The sequence below is a fragment of the Pogona vitticeps genome, chromosome 2 (assembly GCF_051106095.1).
Source record: "Pogona vitticeps strain Pit_001003342236 chromosome 2, PviZW2.1, whole genome shotgun sequence".
NCBI lineage: Eukaryota > Metazoa > Chordata > Lepidosauria > Squamata > Agamidae > Pogona > Pogona vitticeps.
The window spans coordinates 299353-322719 of record NC_135784.1 but is presented as its reverse complement, the minus strand read 5'-3'; the positions used below and the strand labels follow the sequence as shown (position 1 = coordinate 322719).

The 23367-nt window shown below is 46.0% G+C and overlaps 1 protein-coding gene across 4 annotated transcripts; it reads right to left on the bottom strand.

Annotated features, from left to right (window-relative positions):
- Positions 1-7288: 7288 nt before the first annotated feature.
- On the bottom strand, positions 7289-16533 carry LOC140703799 (uncharacterized). Of its 4 annotated transcripts, none has more exons than XM_072987593.2 (3): positions 16350-16533; positions 14569-14689; positions 7289-11158 (listed from the first exon to the last, which is right to left on the bottom strand). In XM_072987593.2, the coding sequence occupies exon 3, from the start codon at positions 10823-10825 to the stop codon at positions 9284-9286; it is 1542 nt and encodes a 513-aa protein (XP_072843694.2). In that variant the 5' UTR covers positions 10826-11158; positions 14569-14689; positions 16350-16533; the 3' UTR covers positions 7289-9283. The 4 variants fall into 4 exon arrangements, with proteins under 4 accessions (XP_072843694.2, XP_072843697.2, XP_072843696.2 ...); XM_072987596.2 differs by lacking the exon at positions 16350-16533 and adding an exon at positions 16142-16201; XM_072987595.2 differs by lacking the exon at positions 16350-16533 and adding an exon at positions 16129-16157.
- Positions 16534-23367: the final 6834 nt, after the last annotated feature.

The following is a 23367-nucleotide window of genomic DNA, read 5'->3' as shown; positions in this document are numbered from 1 at the left end:
TTAATTTAAATTCCTTTTTTAATTGCTTCTCAAACAAATCTATTTGGCTTTGGTCTTTAGACATGAAACAAATGTCATCTACATAGGCCAGCAAAATGTTTAGTTCTTTTCCATATTCCTTAACATACAAACATGGATCTGCTAAACTATTCTTATATTTCAATTTCTCCAAAGCCGAATGTAGACACTGATTCCAATTCCTAGCTGACTGTCGTAGGCCATACATCACTTATTAAATTTGTACACCACTCCTGGTTTGTGGCTTTCAAAACCAGGTGCCTTTGCCATGTACAATTCCTCCTGCAACTCTGCGTTTAAATAAGCAGTTGTAATATCAAAGTGATTTACAACATAGTTTCTTGATGCAGCTAAGGCTAAGGCCAGTCTTACTGTCTGTTTTCACAGTGGGTGAAAAAACCTCATCGTAATGTACGTTTTTCTTCTGTGTGTACCCCTGAGCCACCAATCTAGCTTTGTATCTGTATTCACCATTATTTTGCAATTTTCTCTTGTAAACCCACTTGCTGCCTATCACCTTTTGCCCTGGTGGCAACTTTGTTTCAGTGAACACCTCATGATCATCCATTGATTTCAATTCATCTTTCATGGCCTGCTCCCATTTCTTCCTTTCAATCTCTGGAAGAAGCATTACCTCCTCAAAATTCTTTGGCTCTTGGTATATGTGACACACTCTTATTTCTCCCACACCAAACCTTTCTGGTGGGATTCCCTTATTAGCCCTTTCTGACCTTCTAGGGATTTGTCTTTCTTCTTTAATTACAAGTTCACATCCTGTCTCACTACACACTCCATCTTCCTCTTCTTCTTCTGAGTTGCGGTGACTGGAACTTTCTTCAGCCTCTTCTTTTGGCTCTACCTGATTTCCCTGTCTCCTTTGTCTTTCTGTGAAGGGAATGTACACTTGAGAGTTTGCATGTACCTTATCCCAGTTTTCATGTTCACAAAAGTTTGCAGATCTGGAAATTACTACATTTCTGTTTCCATCTAGGAAACGATACGCTTTTGACCCTCTTTCATAGCTCAAAAACCTCATTTTCTTTGCTTTTGGCTTTCCTTTTCTTCTGGTTTCCTTTGGTACATGTACCCAAGCACTGCAACCAAAAACTCTCATATGCTGTATGGAAGGCTCCCTCCCATGGAGCATGTAGTATGGGGTTTGATCTCATAGGCATCCTTCAGTCTCGAGAGACTATGGTAACATGCTCTGAATCGAGGAGTGTCCTCTCCAGAGCATGAAGCCCGGGTTAGGTAATATGGAGGATAGGCTGTTACCCAAGCAGCAGATCCCCCCTCTCCACATTGCTGAAATGGTCCAATGGAAAGGCAAGAGCCAATACGACTGGTTCCAGCAACGTCGCAGGAGTTGGCAGAACGACACGAGCCGCCTTCGGGACTCCAGCTCCAGATTTTGCCTCGAGGTTAACTCCTGAAGCCTTTTCCATTGGTGGATATAGCCACAAGGCAGTGGAGGTTTGAAATCGGAGTTTTCCTTCTCCTAGATGGGCTGCCTTCCATGGCTGACGAGCCCCACCTACCCGGCCTGCTCTTTAATACTGCAAAAGTATGATCTGATCCTTAAAACTTTCCTAACTCCCCGGCTTTTGCAAATCTAATTGGCTTTTCTATTTACCATATTAAGGCCAGATACAAAATTTGAGAATTTTGCGCGTCGTTAGGCGCGCGGTCCTGGGACATACTCTTTTACAGCAGGAAGTCCCACCCCACTCCATTCCATTCTGCTCAGGCCTGCAATTTTCCTTGACACACTGTACTTAATTTAAAGGCACTGCAAGTCTATAAATGTATTGAAAATGGTGAACCCATTAAAGGAGAAAGGGAAGAGCTAGGAGAACCTGGATTGATAAAAAGCCACTGTTGGCTCACATTTAGCTTGTGATCTACAACAATTCCAAGATCCCTCTCGCTCATAGTTTTGCTGAGCCAAGTAACCCACATCTTGTAACTGTGCAATTGGTTTCTTTTTCTGAGGTGCGGGACTTTGCACTTAACAGTGTCCAGGTAGGATCTTACCGAAAAGAGGGGGGAAATATTATTCAATGTAGTGGTGAGGGTTTATGGGTTAGGGTTTTAGGAAAATAGCTGAAGTTTGAAGATTTGTTACTATTGGGTGTGTGATCAGAGTATGGGTCCGTTCACAGGGTGACATCCGACAAGGGGAAATCCCAGAAGCTGACAGTCCGACAGTCCACCACTTCTCTCCCAAACCCAAGGCAAAGGTCAGGGCTGTTTTTCAGCAAGTGTGGATGTCAGGGAGCAGAAAAGAGGGTGTCCTGTGCAGACCGTCTTCACTGCTCCCAGTCCTGCTGTCAATATTCAGGCTGCCCCTTCCTATGGGAAGCCTGGCAACTTTTTATTTATTAATAAAAGACCCTGATGTTAGGAAAGTGTGAGGGCAAGAGGAGAAGGGGACGACAGAGGATGAGATGGTTGGATAGTGTCATAGAAGCGACCAACATGAATTTGACCCAACTCCGGGAGGCAGTGGAAGACAGGACGGCCTGGCGTGCTCTGGTCCATGGGGTCACGAAGAGTTGGACACGATTAAAAGACTAAACAACAACAACCAAGGGGGATATTCTGCCCAGAGAGAAGCCCGTAAGCATGTGATTGAGGTGGGGAAAGGGGGGGGGAACAGAAGAAGAAGTGTGGGGGGAAAGACTGCGCCTTTTTGGCCTTCCTCACTGGCAGAGCAGGAGGGACACCCTTTTATTTTATTTTTTTTGTGTGTGTTTGTGGGTGTCCCTTGCACAGACTGACCCGGCCACCCCCCCTTCTACAAGCAGGAAGGCTCCTTGCCATCTTTTGACTTGCCCAGAGAGAGAGAGAGACAGAGAGAGAGAGAGAGAGAGAGAGAGAGAGAGAGAGAGAGACGGAGCTTCCTTCCTTCCTTCTATCCATCATCAGCTCCTTCCTTCCTTCCTTCCTTCCTTCCTTCCTTCCTTCCTTCCTTCCTTCCTTCCTTCCTTCCTTCCTTCCTTCCTTCCTTCCTTCCTTCCTTCCTTCCTTCCTTCCTTCCTTCCATCCATCATCAGCTCCTTCCTTCCTTCCTTCCTTCCTTCCTTCCTTCCTTCCTTCCTTCCTTTCTTCCTTCCTTCCTTCCTTCCTTCTATCCATCATCAGCTCCTTCCTTCCTTCCTTCCTTCCTTCCTTCCTTCCTTCCTTCCTTCCTTCCTTCCTTCCTTCCTTCCTTCCTTCCTTCCTTCCTTCCTTCCTTCTATCCATCATCAGCTCCTTCCTTCCTTCCTCCCTCCCTCCCTCCCTCTTTCCTTCCTTCTCAGCCAGGTCTCCTGCCTCCACCCTTCCTTTTGAAATTTTTTTTGCCCCAATGTGCATTACTTTACACATTTTCTTAGATAGAAACGGCTTTGCCATTTTGCCATGACTCTCCCAGTCTGGAGCCCTTCACAATCCCTTCTGGTCTTCATCACCCAAAAAATGTTTTGTGTCACCTTCAAACCTGGCCCCCTCACTGCTTCTCCCTGTCTCCAGGTAACTGGTGAACAGGTTCAAAAAAAGGACTGGTCCCAGGAGAGATCCCAGGGGCAGGCTGCTCCTCACCTCCCTCCATGGTGAGACTCTGCCCCATTGACACCTCCTCCTCTCTGTTCCCTGGTTCTCCACCAGTTCTCGACCCATAAGAGGACTTCCCCTCTTGTCCCCTGGACTGTGGAGTTCCCTCAGCAGCCGCCTTGGGTGAGGGTGTTGCGAACCAGCCTCCCTCTAGGAATCGCTGCTCAGTCGGCCAGAGAGCATCCAGGTGTCCAGGTACCCCTTTCCAGCTGGGCTGAGTCCTGGTAACCCCAGCTAGGGTGTATCACAGATCCTTTCCCACAGGTCTGGCCTAAAAGGTTCACTCCTGCACTAAATTATACTTAACAAGTACAGGCACCTGGGCTTTGTAGTCCCTTAAGACTCTCTAAAGCTCAGAAAGATAGGATTCTGTTATTAGCAATCTCCTGGCCTTGCCGCCGCTCCCCCCCCCCCCCCCGGAAGCAGGCTCAGCAGACTTGCTGTTCAAAATACCATTCCTTAAGGATTTTTTAAGAATAATTTTTCTTTGAAAATAAAGTCTTTATAGATATTCAGTTTGTTGCCTAAGCATAGAATAGATTACATTTCTAAAGAATACTGCAGTTAAATGAATAACAAAATCTAGCTAAGTAAAAATAACTAAACTTCTAAAAAGCTTCTTTTGAAATGGCCAGAATCAATGGCTACATGCAAGACAAGCAAGAAATACATGCATGGAAAAACATTGTGGAGAACCTCTGTCTCGTAAAAAATCTGGTAGTTTATACCACTGGTTCTTAACCTTGGGTTACTCAGGAGTTTTGGACTGCAACTCCCAGAAGCCTTCACCACCTGCTGTGCTGACTGGGGTTTCTGGGAGTTGCAGTTCAAAAGCATCTGAGTAACAAAGGTTAAGAACCACTGGTTTCTACCCACTTGTACGTGAGGAGAAGGAGGTCTGGAAAAGGATGTGAGAGCAAGTATAAACGTTAGAGAGGAGAGATCATGATTCCGGCCGAGGAGGAGAAAGAGGATAAATAAAGGTGGGGAAGAAAGAGAAGAGGAAAACAGCCAGTCTGATCTTCGGTGGGAGTAGGAGAAATGCAGCATCTTGGGCTAAACAAGAGCACGAACGGAGTTATGTGATCAGCATAATCTGCAACCAAGCAGGACGGAGTGCATTCATTGATAAAGAAATAAATCCACTCTGTTCTCCCACCAGCTTCCCCTGGGAATGAGCTTGCTGGGGTTGTGAGCTGTTACTACTTTAAATTTTATATAAAGGGTCTATTGCATTTTTATTATTTTGATGTCATTCCTTAGATTCCTTAGCAGTTTTAGAAACAATTTGAGCTTCCTTCCTTCCTTCCTTCCTTCCTTCCTTCCTTCCTTCCTTCCTTCCTTCCTTCCTTCCTTCCTTCCTTCCTTCCTTCCTCCTAGGAAGGGGCAAGACTGAGTTGGTGTCTCTTTGCTCCTTTTGGGACCAAAAACAAAGAACCACATCCCAAATCCCTCCAACATTTGCAAGGTCAGTGACATTTCAAGAGGTGGCTGAAGTAGCCTTGCCCCCCCCAATCTCTCTCTCCTCTCAGTTTCCCTGGCCCGGCAGCGATTTGAATCCAGGTCTCCTGGTTCCCAGTCTGGTCCTCCATCCGTGACACCACAGTTCTTTTCTGAGCATGTGCAAACTGCTGGTGTTTGGTGGTATGGTTTTCTTTGTATCTTATTTAGGTGTATTTTTAAAATAAAATCTCAATCCTGCTCACCCCAACCCCATGCTCCCCAAGGTCAGGTCCTCTTGAGAAGAGGCAAACCTTGGTCATCCTGATTTGGGGTGTGTGTGTCTGTGGGGGGGGGGCTTCCCCTCCAAGGCTCCCTCCTTCTTCCCCCTGAACAGACAAGCCAGGGTGGGCGATTTTGCTTTGCACCATCAACTTTTACTTAAAACTCTTATGATGATCGATCAACAGGGAACCTCAGTTCTGTTCCCACCTTCTCCTTCCATGGGAGGATAAAAGGGACAGTAGACGGAGGCTGAATCCAAACAAGACGGGGTGTGTGTGTGTGTGCAATGCGTCCCCAGTTTTGGTGGATGGCCCTCCACACTGGCTAGAAAGGGGGCTAGATCATTCATTAATAGGTTGAATAGGGAGGGAGCAAGAATGTTGGTTGGAAATTGATTAGATAACTCCACTTTCCAAGAGACACAAAGTTGGCATGTTGTGCCAGAGTATAAAATTCTTACCAGGGAAATGAGTCTTTTTTTTTCTATTCCCATATTTTCAAGGTTTTCCCAGAGAAACTCTCTGTCTACCGAATTGAAAGCTGCCTTTAAGTCAAGGAAAGCCACATACAATTTAGAATTTTCATGCTTAATTGTTTTCTTAATAAGATGCGAAAGTATTAAGCAGTTATTTACTGTGGTCTTACCTTTTCTGAATGCAGCTTGCTCAGGGCCTAGCAATGTCTGGTTATTGATACAGGAATTAAGTTTAAATAGTTGCTGTTTTGCATAGAGTTTCCCAATAACTGATAATAAACTGATAGTTCTGACGTTTTCCGGGAAGTGCAGGTCCCCCTTTTTTATAAATGGGGCAAGGATTGCAGCGGTCCAGAATTTTGGCAAGATCCCAGTATTATCTCTAGCTGTGAAAAGGGAAGCAAAGAGTGAAGTCCACCAGTTCGGTTCACATTTCAATAAGTCCGGTGGGATGGCATGGAGGCCTTCTGCTTTTCTGGCTTCTAATTGAGTCATCTATGGTTACTGGTGGCCAAACAGGAAGATCAGAGAGAGCGAAGAGGGTAGAAGGTCTAACAGCTCTATCTTTGTCAAAAAGAAGGTCTGAAAAATTTTGGACCCATCTGGTCCTCCGACCACTCAGAGTTTCTTTTTAAGTCTGGAAGATTTTGACTCTTTATTTGAGTTCATCTCAAGGTGTTTAAATAAGTTATGGTAATTCATTTTTTGGGATGGTTTTCTTGATTTATTTGCGTTCTTAATATTCTTGGGATTTTTAATTAATGGTGATGTGGTCTTATTTTTTGCTAATTTTATTCTTTTTTTTTACTTGTGCATCCATACAGAAATCCTTCCTGTGCCCTATTCTTGGTTTCCTGTTTGGAATTTTTACCCTCTTTGGCAGAACTGTCCTGTAAAATGCATTATCTTGGTCAGTTTGTTTGTTGTTGTTGTTAGGTACATTTTTTTAACTCAGTTAGTTTGGATAGAGTAGTTAATAGCTCATAAGATTCATAGAGGAATATTTTAATTAAGGTTATCTCCTCTAGAATGTCTTTTACCCACTGGAATAGTGTATTAGTGTCAGACTCTCCTCTTGCCTTAACTGGCTTTGGAAAGGGCCCTTTTTCTGTTTGGATGCATCCTTGTGCCAATTCATCTATTTGTTTTAACATGAGACCATCTACCTCCTTTTTTCCACCCTGCTGGAGTCCAAAACGTTTTCTGCAACTGTTAACTCTGTCGCCAGGTCAGGAGCATAATCTTCCTTATTTGTTTCTATTATTGAACAACGATACTCAACTGACCAGTCTAGATTGGGGGGTGGTGATGATATCGTTGTAATTTCATTGGTATTTTATTGCCCTCCTCTTTGGGAGAAAAGAAATGTGTAATTTTCTTTTGTCTCCCTTTCCTCTCTGCTAATAAGTTTCCATGTAATGGAGAAACCCCATGTTCTTTATAACCCCATCTAGTAAAAACCATTCTCCAACAAGAGCAGGTTATTCCTGTACTAGACCATAAGATATATACATATAGTAAAATGTGTACTACTAAGAGTAAGTATATAGATATACCATGCCAGTAATAATAATAATAATAATAATAATAATAATAATAATAATAATAATAATAATAATAATAATAATAATAATAATAATAATAATAATAATAATAATAATAATAATAATAATACTTTGAAAAGAAGGTCTTTAAAATTATTTTGACTTAACAGTGTTAGCAAGTCTAGGAGCAGAAAAATTCAAATATATATATAAAGGCAAGCATATATTGTAGAATGTACTAATTTCGTACTAATATTGTGTGTCCTCTGGTAAGATAGTCCAGTCAGAAGGTCTGGCTTTTTCAGTCTTCTAGCAACTTGCTGGAGGAGGTTTAAAAGTTGGAGAATGGGTTTTGCTCTCAGGTACAGATCTTTTGGTTTGATTATCCTCTCACGGCTTGACTTAAACCCAGAGGTACATGTGCAGTTACAAGCACAGAACAGGCGGGCCCTCAATTACTTTGGAGTGCTTAGAGATTCCACAATCAAGTATCTGCCTTAGGCCTCACTCATCCCCTTTTGTCCAGAAATAAAAGCAATCTGTCTTAGTCTTAGTCTGCTTTAGACTTTTCAGCAATACTTTTAAACAGTTGGGAGAAGGCAGAGCAGAAAATTCTGTTTGCTTACCGCACCTGATATTCTTGCACTGTGGAGTCGCTGCTTGATTGTAAGTATTTGCTTAGCAATGAGGCTGTGAGGATATACAGCTTTCAACCAAAGTTGTAAGGTTGTAAAGGCAAATACACATCCACTAGCTTCCAAGGGCTTGGGAGGTCACCAGAATGCAAGCTGTAAATCTCTGTCCATGTTTCACACTTGCTCTAGTAAAAATGAGGAACCAGGATCTCCACCTCGCTTGCCTTTCCTCGTGGCCTTTTATCTCCAAGGGAGAAGGCGATGGCCCTGGTGCTGCCTCGAACAACCTCTGCCTGAAAAATAAATTCTTCAGAGCAGTAGGTCAGCAGTTCAGCTGTTTCTTCTCCCCCTTTCCTTGTCGTATTGGTGAAACAGCAGAAAATTCCAGAGGTTGTATTAACTCCCTTGAATGCTTGGCTTCAAAAGCTTCTTCAGAGCTAATTAGAAGCTATTTAGAGGGAGTTAAACATAGTTTTTAAAAAAGGAACTGGAACCTTGCATACAAACAGGCAATGGCATTTACAGTGGTGTCCCGCATAGCGACGATAATCCATTCCAAAAAAATCATCGCTATATGGATCCGTCACTATGCGGGGCAAAAAACCCCATAGAAACGCAGTAAATTAATGCGTTCCTATGGCACCGCGGCTAGCTACCCCAGCCATGGCCGGACTCTCGGGAGTCCGACCATGGCTGGGGTAGCCGGCCGTGGGTCGGATCCAAGCAGCGGGGGCAGGGTGGGAGGGTGGGGGGATCCGGATGCCCGGATCCGACCTGCGGCCAGCTACCCCAGCCATGGTCGGACTCCCAAGAGTCCGGCCATGGCTTGGGCAGCCGGCCGCACGTCGGATCCAAGCGGCGGCTGGCAGGGTGGGAGGGGGGGGATCTGGATGCCCAGATCCGACCCACGGCCAGCTACCCCAGCCATGGCCGGACTCTCAGGAGTCTGGCCATGGCTGGGGTAGCCGGCCGCGGGTCGGATCCAAGCGGGGGGGCAGGGTGGGAGGGTGGGGGATCCGGATGCTCTGAAGGGGAATCCCGGTAGGGGTTTCGGAAGGACCCTTCGGAAGGGTCCTTCTGAGGCTACCGCCGGCATTTTCCCCCCAGCTGAGCGGTGGGAGCACTGCTTCGGAGGCTCCCGCCGCTCAGCTGGGTGAAAATGGGGCCTATGGAGAAAATATTGCAAAGCAATTTTTCCCCATAGGCAACATCGTAATGCGATCGCAAAAGCGATGGCAAAAATGCGATCGCAAAAGCGATGGCAAAAATGCCATCGCTATGCGGATTCACCGTTAAACGGGGCGCTTGTTATACGATGCACCACTGTATATGGTTTCTCCCCAGTGTGAGTTCTTTAGTTTCTCCCCAGTGTGAGTTCTTAGATGGGAACTTAGTTCACCGCTCCGACTGAAGCTCTTTCCACATTCCATGCATTTATATGGTTTCTCCCCAGTGTGAATTCTTTGATGTGAACTCAGGCTACTGCTGTGACAGAAGTTCTTCCCACATTCCATGCATTTATATGGTTTCTCCCCAGTGTGAGTTCTCTGATGTGATCTCAGGGCACTGCTGTGACTGAAGCACTTTCCACATTCCATGCATTTATATGGTTTCTCTCCAGTGTGAGTTCTTTGATGGGAACTCAGGGAAGTACTGCGACTGAAGCACTTCTCACATGCAAAGCATTTATATGGTTTCTCCCCAGTGTGAATTCTTTGATGTGAACTCAGGGCACTGCTGTGACTGAAGGTCTTCCCACATTCCATGCATTTATATGGTTTCTCCCCAGTGTGAGTTCTTTGATGGGAACTGAGGCCATTACTCTGACTGAAGCTCTTTCCACATTCCATGCATTTATATGGTTTCTCCCCAATGTGAGTTCTTTGATGGGAACTCAGGGTACTGCTCTTACTGAAGCACTTCTCACATTCCATGCATTTATATGGTTTCTCCCCAGTGTGAGTTCTTAGATGGGAACTTAGTTCACCGCTCTGACTGAAGCTCTTTCCACATTCCATGCATTTATATGGTTTCTCCCCAGTGTGAGTTCTTTGATGGGAACTCAGGGTACTACTGTTACTGAAGCACTTCTCACATTCCAAGCATTTATATGGTTTCTCCCCAGTGTGAGCTCTTTGATGTCTACTTAGGGCACTGCTCCAACTGAAGCTCTTTCCACATTCCATGCATTTATGTGGTTTCTCCCCAGTGTGAGTTCTTTGATGGGAACTGAGACCACTGCTGTCAGTGAAACTCTTCCCACATTCCATGCAATTGTACGGTTTCTCCCCAGTGTGAGTTCTTTGATGGGAACTCAGGTTAGTGCTGCAACTGAAGCACTTCTCACATGCAAAGCATTTATATGGTTTCTCCCCAGTGTGAGTTCTCTGATGTGATCTCAGGGCACTGCTGTGACTGAAGCACTTTCCACATTCCATGCATTTATATGGTTTCTCCCCAGTGTGAGTTGTCTGATGGGAACTCAGGGCACTGCTCTGACTGAAACTCTTTCTACATTCCAAGCATTTATGTGGTTTCTCCCCAGTGTGAGTTCTTTGATGGGAACTCAGGCAAGTGCTGTGACTGAAGCTCTTTCCACATTCCAAGCATTTATATGGTTTCTCCCCAGTATGAGCTCTTTGATGTCTACTCAGGGAACTGCTCTGACTGAAACTCTTTTCACATTCCATGCATTTATATGTTTTTTCCCCAGTGTGAGTTCTTTGATGGGAACTGAGGCTACTGCTCTTACTGAAGCTCTTTCCACACTGTACACATTTGTACTGTCTCTCACTCCTCAGGGATGTTTCACGTGAAGTACAATGACTGTGCATTGTGATGCTCTTTCCTTGTTCAATGTATTTGCTTTGTTCCTCCTCTGGGTGGACTTTGTCAAGTTCACTGGCATCTGAGGCAAACTTGAATGTTTATGTGCACAGGGAACCGTTTCTCCTTCCTTTTTCCCCTGTTGATTTTTTCAGATGATTAGAGAAGTGCATCAACATCAATAGCAGAAGCTGGAGATCTCTTTTTACCTCTTGTTTTCTGGTTTCCTTTCTTCACTTTTTCCTTTTAATTGTGCAATTTTTTTTTCATCCTTCATATGTCTTTTTTTCCGACTGAAAGAATGACTGGCTAAACAGAATTCCATTTGTCCTCTTCGTCACCTGATGGAGAGAGAAAAAGAGATGAAAGAAGAGTCCTATCTTCCAAAAGAGTAACTAGTGACCTGCAGACCTCTCAGTTTGACATCCATCTTAGGGAAAATTCTTGAGGCAATTACAAAGCAGACACTCTGCAAGCAACTTGAAAACAATGCATTAACAACTGAAAGCCAACATAGAAAGAAGGAAAGAACTGGGTGTGTTTAGCTTTGAAAAAAGAAGCCTGAGCGGAAAGACATAATAGAACTCTTACCTAAAGATGGGCCTAGACAGCATCCTGTCTAGTCATGCTGGCCACTTGACCACTGAAACTGTCTATAGACAAACACTGGCTCTATGGCTTGAAAATGGGGTGAGCACCACCCCCTAGAGTCGGACATGACTGGAAATTTATCAACAGGAACCTTTACCTTTTTTACATGAACTCTCCCACATCTCACAGGCCAGCTGGGCCAGTCATGTTTTATCATGCACTTCTGGGGTCCATCTTCTCCAGTAGTGCACCAATCCAGAACAGAGCTCTGCTGGCCCTTCCTTGCCTCTTCCTGCGATCAACTAATCATTTGCTTAGTTGGGAGAATCCTTGTCTTGCTTCCTCATCAGAGCGGTCAGCTGCTGGAGGAGGCAGGGAAGGGCAGAGCCACTTTGCAGACTAGATCACCAACAGAGAAGAAGGACCTTGGTAGTTCATGACAAATTGTGAGTGGCTCGGCCGACCTACGGTGTATGAAGCCTCTTTGGCTCCACTGCTGGACTCTCAGTCTCATTCTGACCAGCCTGGGAAAACTTCCTTGAAAACCCCAGATGAATTAAAAACATTCCCAGCAGAAGGACTCATTTGCCTAACTCAGCAAGCAGAAATTAATGCAGTTGCTCAAGTAACTTTGCTAATGCTAGCAGCTCTAACTCAAAAAGCCGCCTAGAGTGGTCTGGTAGTCCAGATAGGCGGGATATAAATCAAATAAATAAATAAATAAATAAATAAATAAATAAATAAATAAATAAATAAATAAATAAATAAATAAATAAATAAAGCAGAAGTACCATATTTTTCACACTATAAGACACACTTTTTTCCCACAAAACAGGGGGGTGGAAAGGGGTAAAAATGAAAATCCTGGGGGTAATTTTGGACACGACCCTAACCCCCTTCCCTCCTCCTCCTCCTCTGCCCGGAGGGGAGTCTCCAGCTCCCCGATCATCCCCTTCCCGCCCCCTTTTCCAGCCTGTCTTAAAACCTTTTATTCTTAAAGATCACCTCCCAAGGTTTATTTTCTAGTGCTAAGCTTTGGTGAGGGTGGATACCAAGAACAATTGGGTAAAGAAGGGGACTTCTACAGCTAATTCTCACCTTAAAGAGCTGGCCTTCTGCTGTGCATTTTACTGGAACGTAAGCAAGTTCCCAGAGTTCTCAACAGAGAGTTGCAGAAAGGTATTTTTATTTATTTATTTTTTATTTATTTATTTTATTTATATCCCGCCTATCTGGTCCACTCAGGACCACTCTAGGCAGCTAACAACATAAAAAATAATATAATAAATACACATATAAAACAATTTTTCCATAACATAAATATTAAACAAGATGAGAGAACTACAGGAAAGGGGAAAAAGGGTGTCGGGAATTATCTGATGGGAAGGCCTGCCGAAACATCCATGTTGAGTTGCAGAAAGGTATTTCTTAAAATACCCAGAAAAAAGAGCCTGCCCCCCACAACACCCAGAGACCATATAATTTGGATTGGGTCCCTCCTCCCACTTGGTCTGCAATGAATGAAGGCCTTGCAAGTGGAGGGAGGTGGAAGCGTCTATTTTTCTCTTGTGCTTCCTCATCCACCTCCTTGGGGGTGGTAAATTTGGAGGGGGGCAGATGCGAAGTTTGGGAGGGGACTCAATTCCCCGCTCCCCCACCTGAGCAAGACACCAGCGCCTTTTCTCTGTGCATATCCTGGGTCCTCCTCGGCTTTCATGCCAGGAGAATCCCTTCTTTCCCCAGATCCTGCAAGCACCCTTTTGGGGTGTGGCAAAGGAGGAAAGGAGGGAGTGTCACTCAGAGCTCTTTCCCTCTCCCCCAATTTCTCTTCCTCAAGGTAAACCCCTTCCAGCCTCACCCCCAAGTGGGAAGTGGGCTATGGAGTGCAGGTGGAAGGAGGGGGAGAGGGGGGGCTGCAAATGGGGGACATGAGGGAGTCAGCTGGGTGCAACGGGGATCCCTTCCTCTCCCCCCCCCATGCCTGACCTGCCATCCAGAGCCTCTTCAGGATCCCCCTCCCCCTCCACTTTTCTCCCCTCTTGATGCCTATATATGTACCAACCACCGTAACTATGTCCAATTTTTACTTATGCCAATAAAGGTTTTATCTATCTATCTATCTATCTATCTATCTATCTATCTATCTATCTATCTATCTATCTATCTATCTATCTATCTATCTATCTATCTATCTATCTATCTATCTATCTATCTATCTATCTATCGACCATACCTCCTATGAGATTGGATGGAAGAAGGACTTTTATATCTGTCCTTTATTTAAAGAAAAACTATTGTTCTCCTATAAATATTTCTTTAACACAATACATAAGGACAATATACTCATGCCTGGTGGGTTTAGGAACAGGCCTCCCTGTAAGGGCGGACTGGGTGTGGTGAGGGAACACAAATGGGGCGTTGAGATCTGGAAGTGGGACCGGGCCAACAGGGTTCAAAAGGCTCCCTTGAAGGGAGGGTCAACCAGGAGGAAATGAAAGAACCTGCCTGGGAAATAAAGTGCTGGAGAGCGAACGGAGTCGATGATCCAGAGGGTCCCTTCCAGCTCAGCTGTTCTAAGAGGACGGGTAGACTCCAGAAGAGACATCTCGCACCAGTGAAGTTACGATTTCTAATGCACTTCTCTAGTGGAAAAAGAGGTGAGTTTCAGGATTTCTAAGGGCTCTGGAAGAAACTGGAGGCATTTGGGGATATTTAATGAAACCGGAATGATTGAAAGGCTAGATCTCTAAAGTTAGCCTTACAAGTCACTTTACGGAAGAGCTCAGGCAAATCTACTTTATACACCTTTTATAAGCTCCGTGTTAGATGGCCAGAATGTCACACTAGAGGGAAAGTTAACAAAGAAACTTCAGGCAGCCAAAGGAATGAAATCTCCCCAGCCCTCCCTCCCCGTTAATTTATTTATTCAGGAGGGAGAACTTTTCATAGTTATTGAGGAGTAGCAAAGCCTCTGATGCTCTTACATTTGGGGGGATTGTGAGCCAGGTTGAACTATGAACATTTTAAGAGCATGTTTCGAAGCTCTTATATCCCACGTCTGCAATGGGACAGAGAGTGCGGTGGGAGGAAGGAGTAAGTAATGAGAATGGCTATTGCTTTGTATTATGTTGTAAACATTTAGAAAAAATATTAAAGTTACCTGGAGAGACGTCGTTCCCAGAAATCTCCAGCCGGAGGTCCTCGCGCAGAGATCTCAAGCCTCGATCCAGAAGATCCCAGGCTCTGTTGGGGTCAATACGGGGTCACCTCCTCAAAGGCCACTGGAAGCGGGAAGGAGAAAACAGTCTTACTAAGTGGAAAAGATCCCATAACATCCCAACTCCGTTTGTTTAAAAGGTTTGAAAATAACAGCCATTCTCTGAAGTTCAGCTTCAGTAACCTGAGTTGCATGTCCAATTTAGCAGGGTGGGCTAAGGCGAACACCTTTTCTCGGTAAGGCTTTGGCACTGTGTTGGGGGAGGCAGGAGCTCCTCGTAAGAAAGTCCCAGAGCAACCTTGACACAGCCAACCACATCTTTATGGAGGGAGGGGGCTGTGGTGGGAGGGTCTCCTTAGCCTCATTGCAAGGAGAGAAGGACGTGGGGTGGGTGGGCAGGAGAAGGGAAGGAAGAAGAGTCTAAGCAAGAGAGACAGAGATGCCCCGCCCACCCCAAGGCTCCTCCTCCCAAGGGGTGGGGCATCACCTCCTCCTCCTCCTCCTGGATCCTCCCCCCCAAAGGGAATCCAAAAGGCCCCACAGCCAAGTGTGGGCAAAGGAAGGCCTGGGGGGCTCATCAGGAGAGTTGCCGCCTCTCCTTCCCTTTGGACAACCCCCCCCCCCCAAAAGGAAGGAAGGAAAGAAGAGGTCTCTATGCACAGGAGAGAAAAAAACAACCACCACCCGAGGATGATTCCCCTGCGCGCTCTCACCCCCTGTAAACTATATATGAAAAAGACATGATCTAATAATGTTTCGATTTCTTCATCATTGCAGGGACATTTTCTTAAGGTCTACTGTGGGAACGTCCCTCTAAAACGGCTGATGGAAGGCAGTTAAATCTCGCTCCTGAAAAGGCCTGCCGGTATTTTTGGGACGACGGTTGAGTTTTCCAGGTGGAATTTGACATTTAGACCCAAGAGGCTTTTGAGACGGAGCCCCCTCCCTCTTCCTCCTCGCCACCCCCTCAGGCTCGCTTCCCACCCCCACCCCCCACCCCCACCCAAGACTTGCAACCTGAACCGAGATTTGACAGAACGGGGTGGGCGGGTGGGGGGGGAAATGTTGAGGTCGAGTTTCCCCCTCCCCCCCCTTGGGGGGGGGTCCCTTGAGTGGGGGAGGGGAGAGAGTCAGGCCCCTTTCTCTCCTTCCCTTTTGAAAACCCGCCTGGAAAAGGTGTGATTTTTTGGGGGGGTGGGTGGGGTGTTGCCATGCAGGAAAACCCAGGACCGACCTCCCCACCCCCACCCGGCCCCCAAGGGTGCCTTGCTCGGAGGGGGATCTGGACTCCTCTTTCCCCCCCTCCAAACGGACAGACACCCCCCTCACGCAGAGGGTGGGGGGAGACCCAGAAGAAGCAACAGGCCAGCCTTGGGGGAGATTTGCCATCCGGGTTCCTTTTTGTTTCGGGGAAATGACCCCCCCCTCTCCATCTCTTCCCTCCCCCCCACTGCTCTCCTTCCCTCCCTCCGCTCCAAATCATCCGCCCCCGCCCTTGCCCACCTCCTGCCCAGACCTGATTGGGGGGAAGATCCTCGGAGCCCCATAGAGGTGGGGGGAGGAGAGGGAGGGAGGAGGGGGGCACCTCTTCTGCCTTCATAGCTCTAGGGTCCCCTCTCTTCCTCCTCCCCCCCCCGCAGAGAATGGAGAGAGAGAAGGAGAGGGGGGAGGGGGAGGTCATGAGGGCCCGGCGACTTCTTCCCCCCCCCCCAGTTTGTGCGTACCTGAGGCCAAGAAGGAGGAGAGAAGGGGGGGGTTGTTCATCGCGGAGGGAGGGGGGGCCAGGGACTTGGGCGGGAAAAGGTGAGGGGCGTCTCCTCTTTTCTCGCCCCCCCTCCAGAGTCCCCTCCCCCCGCCTTCCTTCCTTCCTTCCTTCCTTCTCTCCAACCGCCGGCCTTGAAGGGGGGGCGGGGAGGGGGGAGAAAAGGGCGGGAAGGAAGAGAAATCCCCAAAGGGCGCAGGCGCGTCAGGGACCAATCGTCCTCTGGTGGGGGGGGAGGGGAGAGCGGGGGGGCGGGGCCTGGAGGGGGGGTTGGTCACTATTTTCCCCTCAGGAAGGGAGACTGAGGCGAGCGTGGGGGGGGGTGAGGGTGCGGGGGGCTCTCCCCGTTTGGAGCCTCCTCTGAGGGGATTCGCCCGAGGTGTTTCCCTTCAGGAGCGAAAGGAGGCGCTTTCTTTGCCAAGGGAGGGGGGGGGTTCTGCCCTCACCGTCAACCTTTTGGTTTTATATCTAAAATATGTTTGCTGAAAGGAAGGCGTCGAACTGACTCCGCCACAGAGACAGAGAGAGAGACGGAGCTTCCTCGCTCCCTTCTCTTTCCTTCCTTCCTTCCCTCCCTCCTTCCCTCCCTTCCCTTTCCTTCTTTCCTTCCTTCCTTTCCTTCCCTTTCCCTTCCCAGCCGGGGCTCCTGCCTCCCCCTTCCTCGCCCCCTTCCACCATCACACCAAGCTCTCTTTCCTGATCCCTCACACACAGCTCAGAACCCGTGAGCTGATCACTCAAGTTTTGAATTTTTTTTTGCCCCAATGTGCATTATTTTACATTTTCTTAGACAGAAACGCCTTTGCCATTTTGCCACGACTCTCCCAGTTTGGAGAGATCCTTCTGGAGCTCTTCACAATCCCTTCTGGTCTTCGCCGCCAAAAAAATGTTTTGTGTCACCTTCAAACTTGGCCCCCTCGTTGCTTCTCCCTGTCTCCAGGTAACTGGTGAACAGGTTCAAAAAAAGGACTGGTCCCAGGAGAGATCCCAGGGGCAGGCTGCTCCTCACCTCCCTCCATGCTGAGAATTCGCCCATTGACACCTCCTCCTCCCTGTTCCCTGTTCCCTGTTTCTCCACCAGTTCTCGACCCATAAGAAGACTTGCCCTCAACTCCCCTGGACTGTGGAGTTCCCTCAGCAGCCGCCTTGGGTGAGGGTGTTGCGCACCAGCCTCCTTCTAGCGATCTCTGCTCAGTCGGCCAGAGAGCATCCAGGTGTCCAGGTACCCCTTTCCAGCTGGGCTGAGTCCTGGTAACCCCAGCTAGGGCGTAACACAGATCCTTTCCCACAGGTCTGGCCTAAAAGGTTCACTCCTGCACTAAATTATACTTAACAAGTACAGGCACTTAGGCTTTGTAGTCCCTTAAGACTCTCTAAAGCTCAGAAAGATAGGACCCTCTTATTAGCAATCTCCTGGCCTTGCCACCACCCCCCCCGGAAGCAGGCTCAGCAGACTTGCTGTTCAAAATACCATTCCTTAAGGATTTTTAAAGAATATTTTTATTGTAAAACAAAATCTTTATAGATGCAGTGGTGCCTCGCATAACGAGTGCACCGTTTAACGATGAATCTGCATAGTGATCTATTTTTTTAGATCGCTAATGTGATTGCATTGCGATGTTTTAATGAGCAAAATATTGCATTGCAATGATCAGTAAGCGTTTCGCTTACCGATTTTCGCATTGCAATGTTTTTTTAAACAGCTGATCGGCTGTTCCAAAATGGCCACTGGGTGCCCAAAAGGCCACCGCAAGCATTTTCGCGCCTTGCCCTTGCTTACAGAGCGCGCGAAAATAAGACATAAGACATAAGAAATTTATTTGTCATTGCACTCACAAGTGGGTGCAACGAAATGAGGTGCTCTTCCCCAAGGTAAAACTGGACAACACCACTACAAAAAAAGTTAAAATATACACAACACTCACCATACAAATATAGATACCCCATTTCTCCCAGCAATTAAAATTCCACCAAAACTTATGACCCGGCATTTAAACTCAATACTGCACTTGGGTAGAAGCTGTTCTTGAATCTACTTGTCCTTGGTTTCAATACCCTGAATCTCCTTCTCGATGGTAATAGTTTAAAGAGCTGATGTCCCAGATGAGAGGAGTCTTTCAGTATGTTAGATATCTTCCTCTTACATCTGTTCTGATACAATTCTTCCAAAGAGAGGAGTGAACAGCCAATGATGTTTTGGGCCGTCTTAATCACCCTTTGAATTGCCTTTTTCTCTGCCACTGTGCAGCTCGTGAACCATACACAAAGACAGTAGGATAATATGCTCTTAATCGAACTCCTATAAAAGGTGGTTAACAAACTCTCAGTCAATTGTTGTTTTCTAAGAATCCTTAGAAAACATAACCGTTGTTGCGCCTTCCTGATTAACGCAGCGGTGTTTGCACTCCAAGTCAGGTCATTTGTTATGATGGTCCCAAGAAACTTACATTCAGTCACCTGTTCCACACAAACTCCATCTATATAGAGTGGCTGAATGTCTGCTCTTTTTTTCCTATAGTCCACTATAAATTCCTTGGTTTTTTGGATGTTAAATAGAAGATTGGTTTTTTTGCACCAAAGAGATAGCTGTAATACCTCATCCCGATACGCAGACTCATCATCCCCGGAAATAAGTCCTACTATTGTAGTGTCGTCAGCAAATTTGATAATCCTATTACTGGGATGGTTATTGGTGCAATCCGATGAATAAATGGAGAACAGTAGTGGACTAAGGACACAACCTTGTGGAGTGCCAGTGCTGAGTATCTTGTCAGTAGAGATGTAGTCATTCAGTTTAACCCTTTGTGGACGATTTGTTAAAAAATCCAAAATCCACAGACAGATAGAATCTGGAATATCTAGATCTTTAAGTTTGACTATTAATCTGCGGGGTATAATGGTATTAAAAGCAGAGCTAAAGTCCGCAAACAGCATTCTTACATAATTCTTCCAGGTGGGATAAAACCAAATAAAGCACTGTATTAATCGCATCCTCAGTTGATCTATTTTCTTTATAAGCAAACTGAAGCCCATCAAAGGAATCCGGAAGGCAGGAGATAATATATTTCCGAACTAACTGCTCAAAGCACTTCATTAAGATTGAAGTTAGTGCCACTGGCCTATAGTCATTCGGACTGTTTGTAGGCAACTTTTTAGGCAGTGGAACGATGATGGAAGCCTTGAGACAGACAGGAACTGCACATAACGTCAGGGATCGATTAAAAATTACAGTCCATATCCCGGCTAGCTGTTCAGCACAGCCTTTTACCACCTGGCCAGGAATTAAGTCGGGTCCAGCTGCTTTTCTGGAGTTAACCACCTTCATAGTCTGTCTCACATCCTGCTCATTCACAATGAAGGGGGGACTCTGCTGAGTAAATGATGGCAAACGAACAGTTTCAGTTTGATCGATCTCGAATAGAGCGAAAAAGTTGTTCAACTCCTCAGCCACCTCCACGCCTCCGCCCGAGGAAACCTTTTTTGCTTTATAGTTTGTTAGTTGTTGAACCCCCTGGAGACTTGCCTCATGTTATTGCTGAGAAAACAGTCTTCAATTCTCCTCTTGTATTCGGCCTTAGCTTGCTTAATGACTCTCCTCAAATTCGTTCTTGCTGCACTGTAGTCTAGATCATCCCCAGACTTAAAAGCCTTATTTCTAGCATACAACAGGCGTCTAACCTTCCCGGTTGCGAGCAAACACGGAGTTCGAAAACGTCTGCGTAAGCCTGGACAGAGAGCAATCAGGAGTTTGCACACGCTAAAATGGGCTGAGTGAGTCCAAGCTCAGCTAGCCATGCTACAACACTCCATCTTACAAGTCTGCCCACATAAGAACACCCTTGTACTCTCAGATATTACTGTGAAAAGATCAAGTGGGCTTTGTAGTCCTTAGATTTAACTTGCACCACTGGCTGGACTCCTTAAGTATGCTAGGCCGAGGCAGCACTCTCAGATGACCCTAAGAAAACCAATTGAGTTTTATAATCTGTAATTTATTAAAGAATAAGCATGTTACTAGGTATCCAAACCAAACTAAACCAAAGCAAATAAATAAGCATTGTGTTAGTTATTTACAACTCTGTAGTGAGGCAAAGAAAACATGAAAAATAGAAAAGTGTTCAAAAACCTTACAAAAACACAAAAAACCATTAAAAAGAATAAAAACAGTTCCAGTCCAGTATTCCATTAGTAAAAACAAAATAATCCAAGTAGGTTATAAAAAGGCTATAGTCCTCAGTGATCCTGTAGAACAAGAATCCTGTACTAAAAAGAAAAATTCAGTAAAAGTTCCATTGTCCTTTTGTTTGTTTGTTCAGTCGTTTAGTCGTGTCCGACTCTTCGTGACCACATGGACCAGAGCACGCCAGGCCCTCCTATCTTCCACCGCCTCCCGGAGTTGTGTCAAATTCATGTTGGTTGCTTCGATGACACTGTCCAACCATCTCATCCTCGGTCGTCCCCTTCTCCTCTTGCCTTCACACTTTCCCAACATCAAAGTCTTTTCCAAGGAGTCTTCTCTTCTCATGAGATGGCCAAAGTACTGGAGCCTCAGCTTCAGGATCTGTCCTTCCAATGAGCACTCGGAGTTGATTTCCTTTAGAATTGATAGGTTTGTTCTCTTTGCAGTCCAGGGAACTCTCAAGAGTCTCCTCCAGCATCACAATTCAAAGGCATCAATTCTTCGGCGGTCAGCTTTCTTTATGGTCCAGCTCTCACTTCCATACAACACTACAGAAAAAACCATAGCTTTGACTATTCGGACTTTTGTTGACAAGGTGATGTCTCTGCTTTTTAAGATGCTGTCAAGGTTTGTCATTGCTTTCCTCCCAAGAAGTAGGCGTCTTTTAATTTCGGGGCTGCTGTCTCCATCTGCAGTGATCATGGAGCCCAAGAAAGTAAAATCTGTCACTGCCTCCATTATCTTCCCCTTCTATTTCCCAGGAGGTGATGGGACCAGTGGCCATGATCTTAGTTTTTTTGATGTTGAGTTTCAGACCGTTTTTTGCACTCTCGTCTTTCACCCTCATTACAAGGTTCTTTAGTTCCTCCTCACTTTCCGCCATCAGAGTGGTATCATCTGCATATCGGACTTGCATTCCAGGTTCCTATGCAGTATTTTTCTTTCCAGCATCGGACTTTCCTTTCACTTCCAGGCACGTCCACAGCTGAGCGTCCTTTCGGCTTTGGCCCATCCACTTCATCAGCTCTGGAGCTACTTGTACTTGTCCTCCGCTCTTCCTCAGTAGCATGTTGGACGCCTTTTGACCTGAGGGTCCCATCTTCCAGCGTCATATCTTTTAGCCTTTTGTTTCTGATCATGGGGCATTCTTGGCAAAGATACTGGAGTGGAATTGCCGGTTCCTACAGTAAATGTACCATTGTCCTTACAAAATTACAAGAGCATAGTCCATATGAAGTATTCCTAAAATAATAGTTCATAGAGAAATAATCCATAGTCCTTAGGAAAAAGCCCATAAGTCCAAGGGTAATCCAGTATAGTAAAGGTTAGTCCCGTGTGTCACGAATGAATGAAGAGTCGGTCTTGAAAGACAATGTCCATAGGCAAAAAGTTCCTTTTTCAAGAGTAACTGGCAAGGGCTTATCGCACCTTCCCACAATGTCATCCAATCAGAGTTCGTTACTAGGCAAACAGTCCTGTTGCACCACATGACTTCTTTCCCATACACACCAGATGTTATTTGGGTTTACTGTGGTTTCGCAAAAAGTCACAACAATTCCCATCTAATCACACCGAGTCCTTTTCTCAGGCTATCAAAATAACATTCTCTCTGCTCGCCTAGAAAACAACCTGTTAGCATAGCAAAGATAAATAAAGCGACTGAAGTGTTCTTAGCCGAGAGGTCATGAGACTGGGCGGAGGAGTTGGAGACGTGGAGATGGAATGACAGTATAAAAGAGGAGAAAGGGGAAGGCGGGAGGAGTTCTCTGGGAGTAGACAAAGAGACACAGACGGTGGAAAGGATCGTAACATTGATAAAGAGTTTCCCAAACCTGATGAGGGAAGATGGTTTGCTGCCCATACCAAAGGAATTAGACAAGTCTGGAGCAGGTGAGAAGAAAAGGGGATGGAGTCCGGGAGTGGGTACGACTACTCCGCACTCAGAGGATTGTGGGACCCTTGGTGGAACCAGCCCATTCTTACCCCGGTTGGGGGGTTCGGTGGTAATCCATCCTTGCTGCAGGACAACCTGCGTGGTGCTGAGTGCGCCAGTCGGGAGCATGAACGTAATCTCCCGCTTTGGGGCGAAGAGACTGTAAAAGTTAAAGATGTGGAACCTGGACTAAACCCAAGAAGTATAATTTGTTAATGGATGAAGAATTGCCGAACCCGTTTGGTCCTGAGTTGTTTGATGTTAAAGTTAATAAAACAAAATCTTTTGGAACAATAACGTCTACGCCGGCTGTCATTCCCACCGAATCCCTACGGCTGCCCATTCTTGATAAAGAACCCAATCACACTAGGCCTGGATACAACAGGTTAACTTTAAAATTCAACATTTGTCTTGACTGATTTAGCAGTATTTTTTCCCTTGATAACTGTTGTGACATAATAGTAGCAGGCCCGACACTATGGTTGGTGCGGAAACTACAGGTGGTGCAGAATGCGGCGGCCAGATTATTCAGTGGAGTGAGAAAATACCAACATATTTCACCCACTCTGGCTGCATTGCATTGGCTGCCCATCCAATTCCGCATCGATTTCAAAGTGTTGATGCTTACATACAAAGCCTCGATACTTGACGGAATGCCTTCTTCCACCTAAATCTACTCGGATCACCCGCATGAGCCAGGAGGTGAGGCTGAGGAGCCTAACGACGAGGGAGGCCCGGAAAAAAAGGACACGAAACCGGGCCTTCTCGGTGGTGGCTCCTCACCTCTGGAACAATCTTCCTCCTGAGATCCGTGCAGCCCCCACTTTGGACACTTTTAAAAGTCAATTAAAAACATGGCGTTACATT